The sequence below is a fragment of the Mustela nivalis genome (assembly GCF_964662115.1).
Source record: "Mustela nivalis genome assembly, chromosome: 14".
Classification (NCBI taxonomy): domain Eukaryota; kingdom Metazoa; phylum Chordata; class Mammalia; order Carnivora; family Mustelidae; genus Mustela; species Mustela nivalis.
This window is the reverse complement of record NC_139033.1, coordinates 9,973,104-9,994,987: the sequence shown is the minus strand read 5'-3', so window position 1 is coordinate 9,994,987 and position 21,884 is coordinate 9,973,104. Positions and strand designations below refer to the sequence as shown.

The 21,884-nt window shown below is 53.7% G+C and overlaps 1 protein-coding gene across 2 annotated transcripts; it reads left to right on the top strand.

Annotated features, from left to right (window-relative positions):
• Window positions 1–1,034: 1,034 nt before the first annotated feature.
• On the top strand, window positions 1,035–21,603 carry OAS3 (2'-5'-oligoadenylate synthetase 3). 2 transcript variants are annotated; one of them, XM_082698362.1, is made up of 17 exons: window positions 1,035–1,553; window positions 4,052–4,334; window positions 6,008–6,189; window positions 7,189–7,427; window positions 9,036–9,189; window positions 9,612–9,950; window positions 11,003–11,285; window positions 11,601–11,776; window positions 12,551–12,801; window positions 13,230–13,374; window positions 14,300–14,473; window positions 15,798–16,083; window positions 17,209–17,326; window positions 17,635–17,873; window positions 18,629–18,776; window positions 18,973–20,741; window positions 20,826–21,603. In XM_082698362.1, the coding sequence occupies exons 1-13, from the start codon at window positions 1,377–1,379 to the stop codon at window positions 17,295–17,297; spliced, it is 2,778 nt and encodes a 925-aa protein (XP_082554488.1). In that variant the 5' UTR covers window positions 1,035–1,376; the 3' UTR covers window positions 17,298–17,326; window positions 17,635–17,873; window positions 18,629–18,776; window positions 18,973–20,741; window positions 20,826–21,603. The 2 variants fall into 2 exon arrangements, with proteins under 2 accessions (XP_082554488.1, XP_082554487.1); XM_082698361.1 differs by having other exon boundaries at window positions 17,151–17,326.
• The last annotated feature ends 281 nt before the right edge of the window (window positions 21,604–21,884 follow it).

Below are 21,884 nucleotides of genomic sequence, written 5' to 3'. Positions count from 1 at the left end.
AACTCCCCTTGTAGCTTTATAATGTCGTAAAATGTAGTATTGCGTGAGGTATCATTCTATGCTGATCTTCCTTCCTCCTTTCTCCTCCTTAAAATAATTCTTACAGATTGACTCCAGAATGATACACTTGAAGTTTAAAAAAAAAAAAAAATGGAATTCTAAACATTTTGAAATTGCATTAAATGTATACACTATTTAGGAGGAGGTGGCTCCTGTGGGAACACAGTGCTACTAGTACTGATAACTTGCGCTGGGTTCGGGTCCATTCTGAAAACTTTCCAGCTATGGGGCACCTGGGTGGCTCAGTGGGTTAAGCCTCTGCCTTCAGCTCAGGTCATGATCTCGGGGTCCTGGGATCGAGTCCTGCATCCGGCTCTCTGCTCAGCGGAGAACCTGCTTCCTTCTCTCTCTCTCTGCCTGCCTCTCTGCCTACTTGTGATCTCTCTCTGTCAGATAAATAAATAAAATCTTTTGAAAACTTTCCAGCTATGTATGTGACCTTGGCCGAGGTGCTTCCATTCTCTGTACCTTAACCTCCTCCTCCATCAAATGGGTATGATAAGAACAGCACTTACAGGGGCGCCTGGGTGGCTCAGCGGGTTAAGCCTCTGCCTTCAGCTCAGGTCATGATCTCAAGGTCCTGGGATCGAGCCCCACATCGGGCTCTCTGCTCAGCGGGGAACCTGCTTCCCCGTCTCTCTCTGCCTGCCTCTCTGCCTACTTGTGATCTCTCTTTCCGTCAAATAAATAAAATCTTTAAAAAAAAAAAAAAAGAATAACAATTACATCCTGATTGTTGGGAGAACTCAATGGGAGGGTGGACGAAAAGCAGGAGGGACACGTGTTCTGCATGTCTTCTTTGTTAGTGGGGATGTTTGGAATGCCTCCTTCAGCCAGGGAGCCTGCCAGGGGATCTCGTCCTCCCGTGAATCCTGCACGTTTCTTAAATGCTCAGGGTCCGTGGTTCGGCAAGAGCGCTTGCGCTCTGTGCACCTGCTACTGCCCAGGCGTCTCCTTCAGGCGTGCGCTGTTCACAGGAGCTGGCGGCCGGGCGGGGCAGGGGGCGCGGGTCCAGGGGAGGCGGTCCCAGTGCTGGAAGCCCAGAGGCGGAGAAAAAGAAACCAGGCCTGGGACTGAAAGGCGGAAGTGTGTGCAAAAGTCCGGAGCTGCGGAAAAGAAATGAAACTGAAAGCGGGAGGGGGGTGGCATGTCCGCGAGCTTGGGAAGGAGGGACGCGTGGGCAGGCTGGGGCAACCGTGCCGCTCCACCCCCGGCCTCTGCGCGCAGAGCCGAGGAGGCCTGGGGTTTGCAGGCACCGGGGAGCGCGCAGAGCGAGAGAGGGAAGCCGGGGCGCACCAGGGTACCTGAGCCGGGCCATGGACGTGTACCACACCCCCGCCGCCGCGCTGGACAGCCTGGTGGCCCGCAACCTGCTGCCGTCCTCCGAGTTCCTGGCGGCTGCGCGGCGCGCCCTGGGCGACCTGGCAGCCTCCCTGCGTGAGCGCGGGGGCCGCACGGCTGCCCAGCCTTGGAGGGTGCTGAAAATCGCCAAGGTAGGCGCCTTGGGGAAGGGTTGAGGGGTGTCACCTAGAAACAGGAGCAATCCTTGGCGCATTACCTTGGGCTTCGAGGACAGGGATGGCTCTTTTCATTCATGTCTTTGAGATTTAAACAACACACGCGCTATGCGCCAGCGCTGTTGGAAGTGCCCTGAAAATAGACAGCACATCACAGCCCCGCCGGGTAGGGACAATTAACCCCACCTGACACATGGGAAACTGAGGCACAGAGACGAAATCATGTTTCGGCGCTTGTAAAAAATCCAAAATTCATGGACTCACTCAGTGCTTCACCTGGTCCAGACAGACTCCAGTCCTCACACCACAGCCGGATCCTAAGGGTGCAGAATCACAGGTATTCTATAACAGCTATAATAGCCATAATAGCCTAATTTACTGAGAAACTACCCAATAACAATAATCGTCTCGTTAAATGAGCCATCTCCCTTAATCTTCACATTCAGGGAGGTGGGGATTATTGTCCCTGTTTTAGGACTTGAGAAACTGGGACTGGATGTGGGTGAGCCACTGCCACAGTCCACTTTTTGTCACCTCAGGATGCCCACAGACTCAGGGAGGAGACGGGCGTCACCCGCGAGACTCTCGGCACAAACTCGGGGGCACCAGGGTTGCATCAGGGGAAGCTGGCTGGAGTAGAGGGGACTTGGAGCTCGTCCGGGAAGGGAGATGACCCCAGAGCAGCTGGTGGTTTCCTAGGGCTGAGGCTTGGCTTGGGAGGTAGGGAAGGGGAAGGAGAGACTCGAAGCCTGTGAGATGTGGAGGTAGATTTCTGCCTTGGAGGTGGACAGGAAGAAGTTCTTTGGAGCGAGAATTTAGGAACCTCTAAAGCTTTGGCATCCTTCGCTTCCCTGGAAAATCTGGAAATAGCTCTCGTGGCTGAAAGTAGCTTATGGCCTTCTGATCTTTCCAGGCTTTGAAGGAGGCCGTGGTGAAGTAGGTAAGGGCTACGGGCTACCTTTCCAGTCTTGAGATGCTGCTCCCTGCGGAAGGGGCTCCTTGGAAGAATGGCTGATTCCAGGGCGGGGGTAAGATGGGCGACATGAGCGGGGGGACTTCTAGGTAGACCAGAAAGCAAGGAAGGCGTGGCTGGCCTCTGGAGTCCTGTCAGAAGACACTCCTCCCCCAGGGCCAACATGAAGGGACTCCCCTGCTCCAGCTAGGACCACCAAAAACGTCTCTTGGCATTGCCAAATGTCCCCTGGGACATATGTCACCACCAGCCCCCCATTGGGGACCACCATGTTCAAGATGAAATGACACAGTGGCAGAAATTTCTTTTTAAATCGTGTAAGAGGGGCGCCTGGGTGGTTCAGTGGGGTAAGCCTCTACCTTCAGCTCGGGTCATGATCCCAGGATCCTGGGATCGAGCCCTGCATCAGGGTCTCTGCTCCGTGGGAAACCTGCTTCCTCCTCTCTCTCTGCCTGACTCTCTGCCTACTTGTGATCTCTGTCAAATAAATAAATAACATATTAAAAAATAAATCGCATAAGGAAGAAAAGAGGGGTCGAATTAATGGAGCAAATGTGGCAAAGGTCTTCTTTACAACCCTTTCTTCTTTTGTGTAGGTTTAAAAATATTCATAATAAACAGTATTTTTTAGTGAGTTAATCTATGGGGGAGGGGTACAGGAAGAATGTAGGCTTGGAGCGGGACCTCGGACCTCCCAGAGTTGACCTCCTGAGTTCAAAGCACTCTGGGCGGGGAGTTGGTAAGCAACCTGCCCTGCACTTTCGTTTCTGTTTCCTCCTTGGTGAAGTGAGAGCAATGGTGATACCTTTCTCCCAGGCTTATTAGAGAGCCTCCGCGACACGATCGTATGCAAAAGAACTCAGTCTGCCATATTTCTCTTTGCTCTGCCCTGTTACCCCTTGGTTGGCAGCCCCTGATGTGAGGAGCTGGCGACAAAGGAACTGGGATACCATTGGGGTAATGAGCGATCCCAGCTTGGTGGGGGAGGTGCCCCTGGAGGGCTTTTCTGGTCTTTTCTGGCTGTTACTCAACTCACTCCACCGAACCTCCCTGTCTTGTGTAACCACAAGGAAATCACATCAGGGGTATTGCTTGGAAGTGAAATTATGGCTTGGCAGACATTTGACAGGGGGGCCATTCTGATCGTGTGTGTTTCCTTCCGGAGTCTTCGGTGGACAGCTTTACAGGAAGAAACACCTGTCAGAAAAGTCCCGAAAATTCAGGGAGTCCTATCATAGCTCCAGACCACATCCCAGGCAAAGGTCACAAATGTGTTCTGTAAAACAGAATTTGTTTCACCGACGGTTTTCATTTTTAAAAAAACTTAAAAATTTTGAACTCACGACTACGGTTGACATCGGTTGCCAACATTTAGAAATGAAGGATTCGCAAATGAAGTTGGCTTTTCTCAAAAACCCAGGGCCGGCTGTGCTCGACGTGCCTTTCTGCGTGGCATCAAATGTCAGGAGCCGTGTGCCCACGGTCTCCCCTTTCTTTGTAGGGAGGCTCCGAAGGCCGGGGCACAGCTCTGAGCGGTGGCTGTGATTCCGAACTTGTCCTCTTCCTAACCTGCTTCAAGAGCTTTGAGGATCAGCGTGTTCGCCGGGCAGAGATCCTCAGCGAGCTGCAGACCTTGCTACAATCCTGGTGGCAGAAACCCATCCACGGTCTGAGCTTCGAGTTTCCTCAGCAGGACAGGCCCGGGGTCCTACGGTTCCGCCTGGTATCCCTGGACCTTAAACACTGGATGGATGTCAGCTTGGTGCCAGCCTTTGACGCTCTGGGTGAGGGGTGCCTGGCCCTTTCTAGGCTTGGGGGTGTGATCATTAGGAGTAAGACAGAGCTTCCAGTTTGGGCTCTGTTCCCCCCACCCCCCACCTACCGCCCCCGACCTTCTGTGTGGCCTGGGAAACCGTCTCTGGGCTCTGGTGTCCTCACTGCCCATAATGAGTCTGGGCCAAAAAAGCCCATTTGCTCCTGGGTCATGGTGTCCAGATGCTTGGCCCTCGCTTAAGCAACTTTCCTTCAGCCACTGCCTAGAACTGTGCTGCTCAGCTCTTCCACAAATACCCCAAAGGAGAAGGCAAAGAGGCATGCACCCATAGGGCGCATGTAGGGGGCAGTAGGGGGCTGGGGACAAGGCCAGAATTCTGCAAAGTCTTGTCTTTTATCTTAAAAGCATCAATGTGATCTTTGCGTTCCCCTTCCTAATATCCCCATGCCTGATGTAATATAATAATGAGCCCCTGTGCCCGCATCTGTAAAATGGGGTTAATAATAATGGGACCCTAGCTATCCATTTTCTGGAGTTTTGGAAAGACTGTGTGTGTTCATGTATGGGATGACGGTGCCGGGCACATGGTGGGGCTGTATGAGGGCTTGCTTCTCTTCTTCTCCTCCCCCTCCCCCCTCCCTCTCTCCCTCCCCGCCCCCTCCTCCTCCTTCTCATTTTCCACTATTATTATTATTAACCATGATGCCCCTGCAGATAGCCCTCTTAAGTTTCTCCAGTTATGAGGTCCTGGCAGAGAGCCACACTCTCCCCCATCTGGACACCCACCCTCTTGGTACATAAACATTAATCATAATAGCTACTCCTTATTAAATGTTTCCCTATTCCAAGCACCTTGGATATTTTTATCTCACTCCAAACAAACTGCTGGGGCCTGTACTGTCTTAGCTTCCTTTTCACCAAGAGGGACGCTGAAGCACAGAGACAGACAGTAACTCCCCCAAAGTCACACAGCAAGTAGGCGGTGTCAGGAACCTGGGAAATTACGGAGTGTGCTTACTTTTCCCAGGCCGGGAAGCTGTGGAGGGAAAAGCGCAGACTGTGAAGCTGGCCCGCTTTAGGTTCCCATCCTGTCTCCATCACTGGCCGGCTGTGTAACTTTGGGAAGAGTCCTGAGTGACTCTGTGCCTTGGGGTCCTCACCTGTGAAATGAGGTGAAGACTACTTGCCCGATCGGGTTTTGGTGGGGCTCTGGGGGACTCACGTGAAACTTTCAGCCCGGTGCCTGTCTGGCGTGTCGGACGCACCAGACATATTAGCCGTCGCTCGCTGCTAAATCATCAGGACCTTTTGCCTTCTACTTTTCCAGCTTCATTTCCTTTCCCTAAGGGACTGATTAATTACAGGTATGTTCGTGCGTTATTCTAGCACTGCCCGAGGAAACCTCGGGGAGGGAAGAACTGCGAGGTTCTAGGCACTCCCAACCCAGCCAGAAGCATCGCTCCTACTGCTGCCCTGCTTCAGCCAGGCCCTAGGTTTGGAAGAAAGGGACTCCTCCTTTTGGTCTCCGTCTCCTGAGAACTTCCAGGCTCTCTTCCTCATCCTCCAAACTCCCATGCTGTGGATCCCCTGCCACCAAATCTCCCCCCCCCCCCCCCCCGCTGCCCCGTGTCTCCATCCTGTGCCTCAGAACCTATCCTGACTCACAGCACCTCCCACCCTCAGGACCACTCAATTCCAACATCAAAGTCAAACCCATGCCCCAGGTCTACTCGACCCTCCTCAACAGTGGCTGCCAGGGCGGCGAGCACGCGGCCTGCTTCTCAGAGCTGCGGAGGAACTTTGTGAACACTCGGCCGGCCAAGGTGAAGAACCTGATCCTGCTGGTGAAGCACTGGTACCGCCAGGTGAGGCTGCCACCTTGCACCAGGCACTCGTGACTGTTTGAATTTGTGATTTCATGCCAGCGAGAATATTTTCTTAGGCTTCACAGCCATTCATGTGTCTCTTTATGGGAACTTGCCTGTTCCTGTCATTTGTTTATTATTTTCTACCGCATTAGCTGTCTTGTTGTTGTTGGTTTGTTGGAGCTCTTTATATATTCTGGGTGCAAATCCTTATTGCGTTGATATAATGCAAATCTCCTAATCCCAGGCTGGTACTTTCACTTTGTTCATAGGTCTTTTGTCACAGAAAATGTTGGAATTTTAATGGAATCAGGTGCCCTCATCTTTTTCTTACGTGATTTGTACTTTGTGTCTCGTGTAAGAAGGCTTTGCCTATCCTGACTTTCTAAAATCATTCTTCCATGTTTCCTTTGGGAAGGTTTTAAGATTTTTCTTTTCCTGTGGTTTCAAGGCTTTGAAACTATCTGGAATATTTTATGTATGGTATGAAGTAACGTGGAGTTTGTACAGCCTCAGGAGTAACACCCTCCCTCCAAAATATTCATGTTTGTGGATAGACCCTTGTGTATGGAGGAAGGAGTGCCCAGCCTGTGCCTGGAGAGGAGGGGTCAGCCCCACAAAATCGTAGGGCACGTAGCTTGGTCCTTGTGCCAGACCACTCATCCTAAAGCAAGTCTGGTATGAGGAGGTGCTGGAGAGCCACCCTTGCTCAGCCACTGACTTGCCCTCTGACCCCGGGCAAATTCTGCAATGCTTCCATTTGGGGGAATCAGTAACAGCCTCACACTGCCTGCTAGCCTCTCTCTGACTGCTCCCAGTCCCAGGAGCTGGAGGCTGAAGCTCCAGGAGTGGGGGCGGCTGAGAAATAATCAGTTTGCTCCTAGAACCCAGCCTCTCGTCCCCGGCTTCAGCCTGCGGGCTCCGCGGTCCCGAGACTGAGCGATTCAGCCAAGTTCTGCAGAAAGCTCTCTCCTTCCCCTCCACGTCACCCTCTCACAGGTGTGCCGGGAGGAGGCGAGGAGAGAGGTGCTGCCTCCAGCCTATGCCCTGGAGCTGTTGACCATCTTCGCCTGGGAGCAGGGCTGCGGGAAGAATGCCTTCAGCCTGGCCCAAGGCCTGCGGACGGTGCTGGGTCTGATCCAGCAGTATCGGCACCTGTGTGTCTTCTGGACCCTGCACTATGGCTTCGAGGACGCTGCGGTCAGCTGCTTCTTGAGGCAGCAGCTCGAGAGACCCAGGTACCTCCCCACACCCCCCTCCCCACTCTCCTGGGCTGGGGGGCCACGGGAGATCATTAGCAATGATAAAATAAGTCTCCTTGGAGTGCCTGGGTGGCTCAGTGGGGTAAAGCCTCTGCCTTCAGCTCAGGTCATGATCCCAGGGTACTAGGATCAAGCCCCATATCGGGCTCTCTGCTCAGCAGGGAGCCTGCTTCCCTTCCTCTCTCTCTGCCTGCCTCTCTGCCTACTTGTGATCTCTGTCAAATAAATAAATAAAATGTTAAAAAAAAAAAAGTCTCCTCTCCTGCGGGCCTTTGTGGGGGCCGGAGCCAGGCGCCGACTGTGCAGGGTTCCTAGTCCCTCGGACCCGGCCCCAGAGGGAAATTGCAATCCCTTGGGGCAGTTTTGTTTTTAAAGATTTTATTTATTTGAGAGAGAGAGAGCACAGGGGACAGAGGGAGAGGCAGATTTCCCTGCGGAGCGGGAAGCCCAATAGGTAGCTCGATCCCAGGACCCCAAGATTATGATCTGAGCTGAAGGCAGATGCTTCACTGACTGACCCACCCAGGCTCCCTGCTCGGGGCAGGTTTTTTGTTTTTGTTTTAAAGATTTCATTTATTCCTTTGAGAGAGAGAGCACAAGCCGGGGAGAGGCAGAGAAAGGGTGAAGCAGACTTCCTGCTCAACGGGGAGCTCGATGTGGGGCTCCATCCCAGGACCTGGAGATCATGACCTGAGCCAAAGGCAGACGCCCAACCCTCTGAGCCACCCAGGCACCCCTTGGGGCAGTTTTTTAAAAAGACTTTTCTTGTGTGAACATACTGTGTACGTGAACATTTTAGCGACGCACAGCATACCCATCCAAAGGGCCTGTTTTGTTGACTTAGTATAAAGCGAAGGTCCAGGGGAAAACACCACCAGATCAAGGGAGAATATTTCGGACGCGCCAGGAGTTTCCCTTTCCTCTCTCCTGCTCAGTGACATCCCCGGGGTGACCCCATTCTGACTGTTACCCTCCCAGTCCTATTTTAAAATCTTACTGAAAGGGAATCAGGGGGCACGTGCTTTTGTGTCTGGCCTCTCTTCCTCAACGTTAAGTTTGTGAGGTTCTGCCGCATCTTTGTGTGTGTTGTTGATTGCCCTGCATTGTTTCGGCCGGCTGAATCGTGTTCCATTGTGGGGATTTATCACACTCCGCTTCCCAGTGCGCTGATGGTGGACATCGGGCGGTTTCTGCTAGGAGAGGGCTGGTAGGAGCCGCCCTTGTACGTGTGCTTCTGTGCGCATGCCCAGTTGGAAGCACGTGGAGGAAAGAGATGGCTAACCTTAACCCTAACCGTAACCCTAACCCTTCTGTCTTACGATTCTAATGTGCATCTAGAGTTGAGGACTCCTATCTAGGTTGCCGCAATTTAATAACAGCCCATAACAGCCCACCAAAGCAGGCACTGTTGTCATCCCCGTTCTGCACAAAAGGAAACGGGCTCAGAGGAGGGAAGTCACTGACCCCAGGTTCCACAGCTGGGAAGTAGAAGAGCGGGGATTGGCACCAGCTCGGCTTGACCTCAGAAGCCCCGATCTTGACCACGGTACTAACCAGAACCTTCCTGTCCCTCTGGCTTTGCAGGCCTGTGATCCTGGACCCAGCTGACCCCACGTGGGATGTGGGGAACGGTGCAGCCTGGCGCTGGGATATACTGGCCCAGGAGGCAGGGTCCTGCTACGAGCGCCCGTGCTTTCTGCAGGCGGCAGGGGGCGCCGTGCAGCCCTGGAAGGGGCCTGTGAGTGAGGGGCTCTGGGGATCCTTGTTAGGTGTAAAGCCACACCTCCTTCAGGGGCGCAGTGTTTCCTGAGCTTCATCCACTGGGCGCTGGGCCCTCGGGGTGGGGGACAGAGTGGGGAGTGGGGGCGTGGATATGCGAACAAGCCCAGCCTGCTTAGAGGAACACCTCTGTGTGCACGAGCTTATTGTCTGCTGGCCACACCGTGTCCCCCCTGCACAGGGGTTCTTTCTAGAACAGATCCCGTCTGTAAGCGCATCCTTTTCTAATATGCGCAGAGGCACCCTATGGGCTAGCGGTGGTTCTCCGGCTTCCCCACTCTGAGTCTCAGTCACCCTGACTGTCCATTGGGAGGGGGCTGGTGAGAGAAGAGATGGGGAAACTTCTATGCCTGTAAGACAACTCCTTCTACACACTTCCAGGGCCTTCCACGTGCTGGGGCCGCACCCCACCCCATCCAGCAAGACTCTGCCCAGAGGCCCCCTGAGAAGAACCACAGTCTCCACGCTGTGTGCCCCAGGACAGGGGGCAGGCGGCCCTCAGGCCCAGCTCCTGGCCCCTCGGGGACAGCCAGCACCATCCCTTCCACGCGGGGGGCGGCTTCGGATCTGTCCCAGATTGCTGCCAAGGACCTGGACCGCTTCGTCCAGGACCACCTGAAACCAAACCCCCAGTTCCAGAAGCAGGTCAGCAAGGCCATCGATGTCATCTTGAGTCGCCTTCGTGAGAAGTGTGTCTACAAGGCCTCGAGAGTCAGTAAGGTGAGTCTGTGCGGGGGGACACTGATGGGACTGTCCTGGGGCTCCGCAGTGAGGAGGGGAAGGAGCCGAGGGCCGGCAGGCAGGTGGACATCCGTGGAAGGGGAGTTTGCCGCCCTCCGAGGTGTATATCTGAGTGCCAGCTTTTAAAAAAAAATTTAACGATAGTTTTTTAAACTATTACCATAATCAGACCGCTTCCCTCCTCTGCTCAAAATCCTCTGCAGTTTCACAGAGAGAAATGGCTTCACGGCCCGTAGGATCTGGTCCTGGGTCTTTCTCTGACCTTCATTTACACCACACTGGTGTCTCTTTCTGGAAGGCTCTGCCTCTGATCCTCCCCGCCTCTCCTGTAAGTCTGGGACCCAAGTCCCCTTCTCACAGAGGCCTGACTGCTCAATTTACAATTACAACCTCCCCTCCACCCCTGGTCCCCCTTCCTCACTGATTTGCCTCGACACAGCTCTTAGCATTTTCTGGGAGCTGTTGTCGGCTGACTGTCCTTCCCTCCTCCCCCCTCTGCTAGAATATAAATTATGGGAGAGCTGGGACCTTTTATATACTCCCATATCTTGGTACACTTGAGTGTTCCATAAATAAGTGTTGAATGAATGGATGGATGGATGGATGGATGGATGGATTGGTGGGTTGATTGAAACAGGCCAACAGAGCACATCTGCAGGCCCCATCTGGCCCTGGAACCTCAATTTGCAACTGGTGATCCAAATGTGCAATCAGTATGTGCTGCAGATGTTTGGCTAAAATCTTTAATACTGCGCCGCGCCCTCTGTTATCTGTTGCTGCACATTGGTCTGCTTTTGTGCAGGGTCCGGGGGTCAGAGGACAGGTGCAGACAGGTGTAGTCAGACTCTACCAGGCTTCCAGGAGTCAGAGGTCGCAGCCCTCGTGCAGCCTGCCTCTGTCGTGGTGTCCCCAGTCCTGGCCTCAGTGAGCCAGTCATGTCTGGGCCACAGATAGGGGCCAGCAGTTGGGGTCAGAGTCTGACCCCTGAGCTCAGGGAAACTCGCGGGTCTGAGATGGTCCTTCCTCTGCAGGGGGGCTCCTTTGGCCGGGGCACAGACCTGAGGGGTGGCTGCGATGCCGAACTTGTCATTTTCTTCAACTGCTTCAACGACTACAAGGACCAAAGCACCTGCCGCCCACAGATCCTTAGTGAGATGCGGGCACAGCTGGAATCCGGGTGGCAGGACCCAGTCCCTGGCCTGAGCCTCCAGTTTCCTGAGCAGACCGTGCCTGGGGCTTTGCAGTTCCACCTGGTGTCCACGGCCCTAGAAAGCTGGATGGATGTGACCATGCTGCCCGTCTTTGACGCCGTGGGTGAGGGTTGCCTCCAGCTTGTGCCTTGGAAACTAATTCCCTTACCCGCTATGCTACATAGCTTGTCTGGAGTCAAGATCCCCCACTTTGCAGAGTTATTGGGTGCATTAGTGAAAATTACTAAAAAGCACCCGGCATGTATTTGGTGCTTAAAAAAAGAGTCCCGATTGCTGTTCTGTTGTACATTGTGTATTGTTGATTGCAGTGCTATGTAATCAACGTTCAAATGTTAATAAAGGCTGGTGAGTGGCTGGGTTGGGACATGCAGATGTCTTCGTTAGAGCTCTGCCCTCAGAGTGTTTCAAATTTCCACAGGGCAGCTCTGCTCTGGCGCCAAACCCGCGCCCCAGGTCTACTCGACCCTCCTCAACAGCAGCTGCCAGGGCGGCGAGCACGCGGCCTGCTTCTCAGAGCTGCGGAGGAACTTTGTGAACACTCGGCCGGCCAAGCTGAAGAACCTGATCCTGCTGGTGAAGCACTGGTACCATCAGGTGAGGCTGCCAGACCCCCTTGCTCCACTCGGGAAACCGCTGCTGTTATGGCAGCTGCTTCAGCCAATCAGATCCTCTCCTGGGCAGACATCTCCCTTCCTTCGCTTCTTATTGGCCATCCCCAGTAGAACAACCACCTCCTCCACTTCCTGCCCAGACCGGAAGCCCATCTCTAAGAGGAAGTCTTTTCTCCATCAGACCCCCCAGTGCTTGTTTCTTGTGACTGGGTTCACCATCCCTCTCTAGCTGATCACTTTCTCCTCGCTCCTCCCATTGCTATGCTCTCCCTTCCTCCCTCCCCCCAAGCCCTAGCTTATGCTGTTCCACCATCACTGTCCTCTGTGCAAGTTGTATTAAATAACCCCTGAGCATCTTCCAGAGCTGCCCCACCTAACACTTCTCTGAAAGCCCTCGGTCATGTGCTCATTCAACAAACACCTACTGAGCATCCACTGCTGCTTACGTCACTATGGTGACAGATGTTGGCATCCCAAGCTGAAGATATTGCAGCCCCTATGCCTTTACACCCTTTGGGGAGAGCCTCCAGGCAAAGACCAAGTCTGAGATTCTTAGTCTTAGGTCACTATGTGACCTTGGACAAGTCACTCCCCCACCCCCAGACCTCAATTAATCCACCTGTAAAATCAGAAGGGTTCCATTTTTAACGTGGCTTTGTTTGTTTTACCCCTCCCTCTCCAAGTCCCTGGGGCCATGCTTAGCACATAGTAAGATGCTCATGTCCACTCATTCTTTGATTGGCTTTGGGTGACATAGGTGGCAGCTCAGAACAAAGGACAGCAGCCAGCCCTTGCCTCTCTGCCCCCAGTCTATGCCCTGGAGCTCCTGACCATCTTCGCCTGGGAGCAAGGCTGCGGGAAAGATTCTTTCAAAACGGCCGAAGGCCTAAAGACCGTCCTAGGACTTGTCCAGCAGCACCAGCAGCTCTGTGTCTACTGGACGGTCAACTATAGCTTTGAGGACCCGGCTATCAGAACACACCTTCTTGGCCAGCTTCAGAAAAAGAGGTGCAGACCCACTTCCCCACTGCCTTCTGTCCATCATCCTTCACCTCCGCCATTGTCGCCCTGGAGTCATTGTGTCCAGGAGGGGGTCCAGGGTGGGACCTGGGTGCCCCAGCCCCATTTGTCACTGTGCTTCCTTCCGAACTCTTTCCTGAGGAAGCATGGACATAAGAAGCCCCCAAAGCAGCCAAGGCCAGTTTCATTAACACTATAAAATACCATTTCTGATTAAGGGACCACCCAGCACCTTCCTGACCGAGGTGGCCAGGCAGGAACCCTACTACCGTGCTTAAGAGAGACTGGGCCAGTCCTAAGGTCCTGACACTCTTCTCCTCCCCGGCTCCCACACCCTCCCTCAGTCTCTCCCACCTCCCTGCTCCTTCACTGATTCCCACCTTCCCCACCTGCCCGCCCACCCACTCTGCCCCCAGGCCCCTGGTCCTGGATCCTGCCGACCCCACCTGGAATGTAGGCCAGGGCAGCTGGGAGCTGTTGGCCCAGGAAGCAGCAGCTCTGGAGACACGGGTTTGCTTTAGGAGTGGAAAAGGGACGTCTGTGCAGCCCTGGGATGTGATGGTAAGAGGGGAGTCTCTGGAGTGGCGGATGGTGTTGGGGCCCCCCTTCCCAGATTGCCCTTTCCCAGCTGGGGCACACATCCCCAGCGGCTGGGAGAGGTCACTGATGATGCCTTGCCACTGAGACAAAGGTGGTTTGGCCCCAGCCAATGCGTGAATGACATGGGATACAAAAGGCCCACCCTTGTTTGAAGGTGAGGCCAGCTCTGTAATTCTTAGTCCAGTGTTCCTGGCGGATCAACAGAAGCTTTCTCCAGCTGGAGCCTTACTTAGCTCCTTCCCTGGCCCTCTTCTACTTCCCTCACCCCGCTTCTCCTGCAGAAACTACCCCCAGTTAATCCATGCACAGGAATCCCCATCACGGGCTCTGCTTCTAGGGAACCCCACTTAAGATGATAGCCAGCTTCCAAAGGGAGCATTTGCTGTTGTTCAGCAGAATCTCATAACCAGTGCCTAATACTCAATTCAACCCATGAGGCATGGACCTTGTTATTACCCCCATTTAAAGTGGGGAGACCAGGTGACTGGGTGGCTCAGTGGGTTAAGCCTCTGCCTTTGGCTCAGGTTATGATCTCAGTGTCCTGAGATCGAGCCCTGCAATGGGAATCTCTGCTCAGCAGGGAGCCTACTCCGCGCCCCCGCCTGCCTCTCTGCTTACTTGTGATCTCTGCCTGTCAAATAAATAAATAAAATCTTTAAAAATAAATAAATAAAGTGGGGACACCAAGGCTGTGTGTTGGTGGTGGATCCAGAACTTGAACTCAGGTCCTGCAGGATGCTACCACAGAGACCTAATAACCAGGTGAGAAAGTAAAAGGTTACGGGAGATAGTGCGAGTCTCATCCGCTTCGGATATCAAGAGTTAGGGCCAGGACAGTCACAGGGAATCCTGCCTCAAGCTGGCCCTACCCGGATTCTTTCCATAGCCTGCTCTCCTTTACCAAACCCCAGCTGGGGACCTTGACAAGTACATCAGTGAATTTCTCCAGCCGAACCGCCAGTTCTTGGCTCAGGTGAACAAGGCTGTCGATGCCATCTGCTCATTCCTGAGGGAAAACTGCTTCCGGAATTCTGCCATCAAAGTGCTCAAGGTGGTCAAGGTAAGTCCCCGGAGAGCTGTGGGCAAGGAGGGTCCTGCAGGCTGGTGATCTTTCCTAGACCAGGGCCTGGCCTGACCCAGTTCTATCATCCTTATGACAATCAGCACAAGGCCAAGCCTAGAAGAGAAACCAGAATGTGGTTGGGGGTGGATGGCAGAGAAAGGACCCAGACATGTCCAGCACATCTCTTTTGGTTGCTGCTCATGACAACTAACTCAAAAGGAGGAACAAAAAAATATATATTAGCTGATGCAAATGGAAAGCCCTGGAGTGGAGCTACTATCAGGTACCGTTCGATCTAGAAGCCCATGCAGGGTCATCAGGACTTAGCTTTTCATCCCAGCTCTTGGCTCTGCCATCTTCTGTTTTGGACAGGCCCTTTCCATATGATGGTCCTTGGCATCTCTAAACTTCCAGAAAAGGGAATTCTATTTTCTTAAAGTTCAAATAGAAGTCTTGGAATTGAGTCTCATTGGCCTGACTGGGATTTATACCCATCCCCAAACTAATCCATGGGGCCAGGGAGACATGCTCTGACTGGCCAAGCCTGGCTCATATGATGGAGTCCTCTCCACATGGACCTGAATGTGGGGGAGGAGTGATTCCCCAGAGAAAACCAGGATGGTGATCCCAGAAGACAGAAGGGATGCTCTGTGTTAAGAAGTCACATTATCCACTATATCAGATACAACCTCAGCCCACAACTGAAGTTACAAGTGAGACCCAGGTCAGCTCCAGAAGATGGTCAGCATGGAGTCAGTCAATGAAAAGTCCTTGGTGATTTGCTTTGTGACCTCAGGCAAATACCTTCCCGTCTCTGATCCTTATCTTTCTCGTCCATAATACTTGAAGATGATAACCTGGTTCACTGGTTGTCCACCATGGCCTCACTTAGAGCCACTTAAAAAATTATACTGATACTCAGTCTCCCTCCCAGGCCAATGAAATCACAGTCTCCGGGGCATAGGAGCCAGACATCAGTCATTTTAAAAACAAACAAACAAACAAACAAACAAAACAAAAAAAAACCTCTCCTGATGCAGATAGGCTTGAGAGCCACAGGCCAAAAAGAAAAAAGAAAAAAAACACTCAAATATCTCCCAGCCCCCAAACTTGATGGGATGAGAAAGTTTACATTTGTTGAAAGGTTTAAACTTCTGCCTTACACTTTTCTTTTCCTCATAATCATACTGCATATTAACCCCATATGAAAGAGGTAAAACAGAGAGGTTAGGTGACTTGTCTGAGGTCACACAGCAAGTTTCTGACCCACAGGCTCTAGCAGGAGCCCTTCAGGGTCAGGCCACCTCTGTGTCCTCCCCAGGGTGGCTCTTTAGCCAAAGGCACGGCTCTGCGAGGCCGCTCGGATGCGGATCTAGTGGTATTCCTCAACTGCTTCAGCCAGTTCACCGAGCAGGGCACCAAGCGGACTGAGGTCATCTCAGAGATCCGAGCCCAGCTGGAGGCATGTCAGCAGGAGATGCAGTTCGAGGTGAAGTTCGAGATCCCCAAGTGGGAGAATCCCCGCGTGCTGAGCTTCTCCTTGAGGTCCCAGACGATGCTGGATCAGAGTGTGGACTTTGATGTGCTGCCAGCCTTTGACGCCTTAGGTGAGGTACCCAGGCATAGTCTTGAGAAGGGGAAAAACGGAGGCTGGGCTGCCGGGGAGGGTATTCGGGGTGGTGCATTGCACAACCAGAGCACACCTGCTCACAGCATAGGCCTCATACATAGGCATGTTTATCATCACCCTCCTGCAGAGTGTCTGGAGAAAAGGACACCTTTCTCGAATTCATGCAACAGTGTTAGGTGGCCTCATGGTGGCTCTGGGCTAGATTCTAGAGTCAGCAGTTGCACTGACATGGTGCTTGACCTTGAGTGAGGGACTTCCCTGCCTCGGGCACCAAGCTCTTCCTTCACCTGATGATGCAGGTATCGGGTGACGCCCTGCATCCCGTCTTTACATACCTGTGCACCGTCTCCTCCACCTGCCATGGCCCTGTAGGATCCATGAGTTCTCTAAATGTGCAGAGTATGTGCCCAGCATTCTCCAGGCACTGAGGATAAAGCCCTGAACAAAACAGACACAGATCTCTTAGTATCGGTTCAGTTCTGAGTTTGCCTCGGCAAGTTGGCAGGAGGACGTCCCCTGTATCTGAATGTATTTGGTTCCCGAGGTTGGGAAAGCAAGCGACAAGGAAGGGAAAAGCATTGAAAAGCATTTGAAAAGCATTCAAAGCTACACGGTTCTCTAGAAAGCAGGAGTCTGAATGTCAAGGAATGCCTTTAAGGGCAATGAAACCAGAGGATGACTGTCAGCTCGCCGCATGCAGTCCTACCAGAAGCTCTAAGATTGAGGCTCTCCCTTAGTTAGAGACGCATGAACAAGCATCCAAGAGCCTTTAGGGATGTGTTAGCTCCCAGCCAAGACTCTCCTCATGATAGCTAAACGGAAGGGTTGAAAGGGGACAGGAAGGAAAATAAGATATTTTAATGCTGGGTCATGCCATGTCTGTGCTCCAGCTAAAATCACCCTGGGACTCCCCGCAGCCCCCCAGAGGGTCCCAGCCCAGCCGTTAGGGAGATGCCCAAGTAGGAGGTCCTGGACGTCCTTGCTCAGTTGGCCCCAGCAGGACTCTGGGGAATGAGCGGATGGTGGCCTCCTCCCTTTCTCCAGGCCAGCTGGTCCCCGGCTACAGGCCCCCATCTCAAGTCTACGTCGACCTCATCCACAGCTACAACCACGCGGGCGAGTTCTCCACCTGCTTCACGGAGCTGCAGCGGAACTTTATCATCTCTCGGCCCACCAAGCTCAAGAGTCTGATCCGACTGGTGAAATACTGGTACCGGCAGGTGTGGCGCGAGGACCCCACCCCCCACCAACCTTCCCATCGAGGTCCTGGGTGGGGGCAGGGGCCAGAACCCTGGATTGGTGGAGCAGAAGGAGCGGTAACTCCCCAGCCCGGGGGACCTTAGTTAGCTTATCTGGAAAATTGGGCTGGTGTCACTACTACGTCACAGGACTTGAAGGGATAATGCACAGCCAGGCGTCTGACACGTGGCAGTGCTCCAAGCTGGGCTTGCCAGCTCTGGAAGGGTCCCTCCTGCTCCTCTTCGTTGTCAGTGTGAACCAACACATCCTCTTTCCCCTTTTCCCCCAGTGCAACAAGATGCCCAAGGGGAGAGGCTCCCTGCCCCCCCAGCACGGGCTGGAGCTCTTGACGGTGTACGCCTGGGAGCAGGGCGGTCGGGACCCCCAGTTCAACATGGCCCAGGGCTTCCGCACTGTCCTAGAGCTGGTCAGCCAGTACCACCAACTCTGTGTCTACTGGACCGTCAACTACAACGACAAGGACAAGACTGTCAGAGACTTCCTGAACCGGCAGCTTCGGCAGCCCAGGTTCTGGTCCTCCCTCCCCATCACAGGGTCTCAGAGATGGGGTAGCTCATTCTCCCACATCCGGAGGGCACAGAGCAGGGAGAGTAAAATCCTCTTCCTAAGACTGAGCTCCTTTCTAACAGGGATCCCCTTAGCGCCTGGGAGACAGGCAGTCCATTTCCTCGTCCCCCGTAAATAGGGTTGCCAGATGAAATACAAGGCTCCAAGTCAAGTACGAATTTCAGATAAACAAGGAATCACTTTTTAGGATAAGTATATCCCATGCAGCATTGGGGATAGACTTATGTTTATCCAAAACTCAAATTTAACTGGGCACCCTCAGCTTGTATTTGTTAAATCTGCCAGCCCTACTTGGGATCCCACCAGGTCATGTAGGCATGCCTTATTCTTTGGGATTTTTGCCTCCCTCTCAAATGGTGCCGAGAGAGCAGAGATGCTTTCACACCTCAAGCCCGTGGGCAACTTAGCATGGTGTGCTGAAAAAGACTCTGAGGTGGTGCCATCTGCCACAGATGTAGGAAGGGAGGGTGATAGGACCGGTGCCATGATCAGTTACAGATGCCAACTACCTGCTGCCAGGGTGTGGCCCAGATGAACACAGTGATCGATTAGTGATGTCTGCCCTGGATGCAGATGGGAGAAGTGGCCCGTGCAGAGTGCAGAGTGCTGGCTGAGGGAGGAGACTAGTCCAACCAATCTCTCAGGAGACACCCGGATGTGACCAGGAATAAGCCTGACCCTAATGGCAATTGCAGGCCCATCATCCTGGATCCGGCTGACCCGACAGGCAATCTCAGCCACAATGCCCGCTGGGACCTGCTGGCCAAGGAAGCCGCTGCCTGCATGTCTGCCCTGTGCTGCATGAACAGGGACGGCACCCCCATCCGACCATGGCCAGTGAAGGTAAGAGAGCAGTGGAGCAGCAGGGACAGGCTTCACTGGGGGCAGCATGCTCAGGGCGGGCCAGGACTCCGGGCAGAAGGGCAGGCCTCACCGTGGCCCCACGTGCACCCCCTGCCCTGTACGATGGCTGTCCCTGTGGTCTCGGCTTCACCCGGAAGGTAAGGGCTAACCAGCTTCTTCTGCCACCTTCCCCCAGGCTGCTGTGTGAAGGCCAGAGTCCATGCTTGTACCAGATGGACAGAAGGACACCAGCCCTTGGCATGAGGAAACTCAGGGACACCGACCAGATGTGTGTGTGTGTGTGTGTGTGTGAGAGAGAGAGAGAGAGAGACTAATCCAGCCTCTCCGTCCAGCCTCCCCACTCCGTGCTCTCCTCCTACTCTGTGCAGCCTACCCACCTGATACCTGTGGGTCTGTGGGCTGGCAGCAGCCTGGGTTCCCAGCCTCCCTGCCATGCCTCTGCTCGCGGACAGCGATGGTTGCATCCCACACAGCCCCCGCTAAGAGTGTCCTCCTCCTTCCTGACTTCTGTGCCTGTCCACACCATCTCATGTCTGCTGCTGAAACCCCTCCCTGTCCTGCCAGTGGCCTCTCCTTCTTCCCCAGTCCAACAGCTTCTCACAGAGAGGACAGTCTTCATGCCTTTTGTCAGCCACAGTCCCTTGCTAGTGGCTGCCTGGAACCCTGTGTTCTGGAGGATTCTGAAGAATGGATACATACCTGGGAAGAGTGACCTAATCAACTAGTGATGTCTGCCATGGACACAACAAAGTCACAGCGTGATGCTGTGATTGATTAGCGATGTCTGGCCTGGATGCAGGAATAACGTGCTCATGGGCCTGCAGTGTATGACTACGCTCCTGAGTTGCTCTCTGAGCTCAGCCGCTGGCAGGAGAGCATGCTATGTGGCCTAGTTTTATCTGTCACACACGGAGTGGGGCACGTGTACCATGCAGCCCCTCTCAAGGGATGCTTGACTGCCTTTTCACCAGAGCCTGATTTTCTTGCCCCTTCCTGCTGCACTCATTCCCTGCGTGCGCATCCCGGGACCATGCCCTGTTTGCCGTCCTGGATTCTCCTTCCCCAGAGCCTGGACGTGAACCAGTGCACCAATGACAGTGCTCAGCCTGCTTCTCTGTGATCTCTGAGCAAAGGCACCGGGTCCGTGCAAGGGGCACTCCTGACCCCTGGGCCAGCAACAGTGTCCCTCTTAGTCACGGCTCAGCACGGAAAACAAGACAGCCCAAGAATTGTAAGCAGAAAGGGCTTCCATCTAAATCTCTGGGTGGTCTGAAGGAGCGGAGAGCGGGGACCGCGACCAGACTGTTGGTGTCAAGATTAGACCAACGTGGTTGAAACAGAGGTCAGGAGGCCACTGCGGCCGCTGACACTCACACCCACAAAGCGGGGGGCCGGACCCAGAACATGGACTCTAGTGGTCACAGGCATCGCTCAGGGCTTGCTGGCCCCCAGCATGGCAGGAAGATGCCTCCGGTCCACCTCCATCAGAACTGTCTAGATTACAGCCAGAACTCGGACAATGGGGCAGACTGGAGGGGGCTTGAGTCTCCCACCCACTGTAGCACAGGGAGGAGCAGATGCCCAGTGCCGACAGCCCGAGTCAGGGATGGCAGCCCCAGCAGATGCACTGTGAATGTCTGTTGGGTGGGTGAGCAGGTGAGCAGGTGGTGGTCCATCCCAGGGGGAGGAGCAGGAGGAGACAGAAGGGAAGGAGCCCCAACGCATCCCCTGCGTACCCCCCCCCACGGGTCTCAGCGAGCCTGACTCCCCATGGCCTGTGCCTGGGTATGCTCTAACAAAGTAGAGCATCCCTCCTCTGCTCTCTGGGAGGGAGACTGTGCCCAAGAGCAGTTCCTCTGCTGCTCATGGTACTATAGGGAAGTCTCAGAGGCCAAGCCCACCAGCACCTCCTGTGCACCCCCATCTGGTTTGAGGGCACAAGATGCCAATAAAGTCTCAGACTCACCTCCCTGCATATCTGGGGGTGGGACTCTCAGGACCCCAAGTTACACCTTTGTGGTTGGCCAGTCCCCAGAGCTCAAGACTGATGCTTGTGGGCCGCAGACACCTGCCCTGCCAAGCATGCATCAGCAGGTGAGGACCTGGCCTTGACCTTGCTCGTCCTGGGTGGAACCAGTGACGGGTCTCAATTGGGTAATTCCCATCTTCATGGCATGAACTCTAGCTCCCCCCCCCAACAGAATGGCTCTTGAATGAGGGGAGTTGTGAGATGGTGGGAATTGAGGTAGCCCCAGTAGGCAGGAGGTAAGGAGAACCTGTTCGTCACCTGAGCTGGGCTAATCCCTGTGGGGAGTTATTCTACTTTAGCTCCTTGGTCTTTGACAATGAGCACCCTGATATTGACATAGTGACCCCACCATGACTTTCGAGGGCTTAGCCATAACCTTAGATGGATATCAGTGCCAACTTGATTTCTACATTTAATGATCCTAGAGATACTCCCAAAAATGCCCACAAGCACTTTTCTCTGGAACTAAAGGTCTCAAGGAAACATACACGTGCAAGGAAAGTTCAGATGATGCAGGAAAAAAGAGCTCTGAGGAGAGAGTAGCCCAGGCAGTATTAAAATTTACTGGGGGAGGGGACACCTGGGTGTCTCAGTTGGTTAAGCGTCTGCCTTCGGCTCAGGTCATGATCTTGGGGTCCTGGGATCGAGCCCCGCATCGGGCTGTCTGCTCACCCAGGAGTCTGCTTCTCCCCTTCTCCCTCTTCCTCTGCAGCTCCTCCTGCTCGTGTTCTCTGTTCTGTCTCTCTCAAATAAATAAATAAAATCTTGGGGAGGTTATGTGCTATGGTGAGTGCTATGAACTGTGTAAGACTGATGATTCACAGACCTGTACCCCTGAAGCAAATAATACATTATATATTAATTTAAAAAAAAAAAAAAAAAAACACCTTGGGGCGCCTGGGTGGCTCAGTGGATTAAAGCCTCTGCCTTTGGCTCAGGTCATGATCCCAGGGTCCTGGGATCGAGCCGGGGTCTCTGCTCAGCAGGGAGCCTGCTTCCTCCTCTCTCTGACTGCCTCTCTGCCTACTTGTAATTTCTGTCAAATAAATAAAAATAAA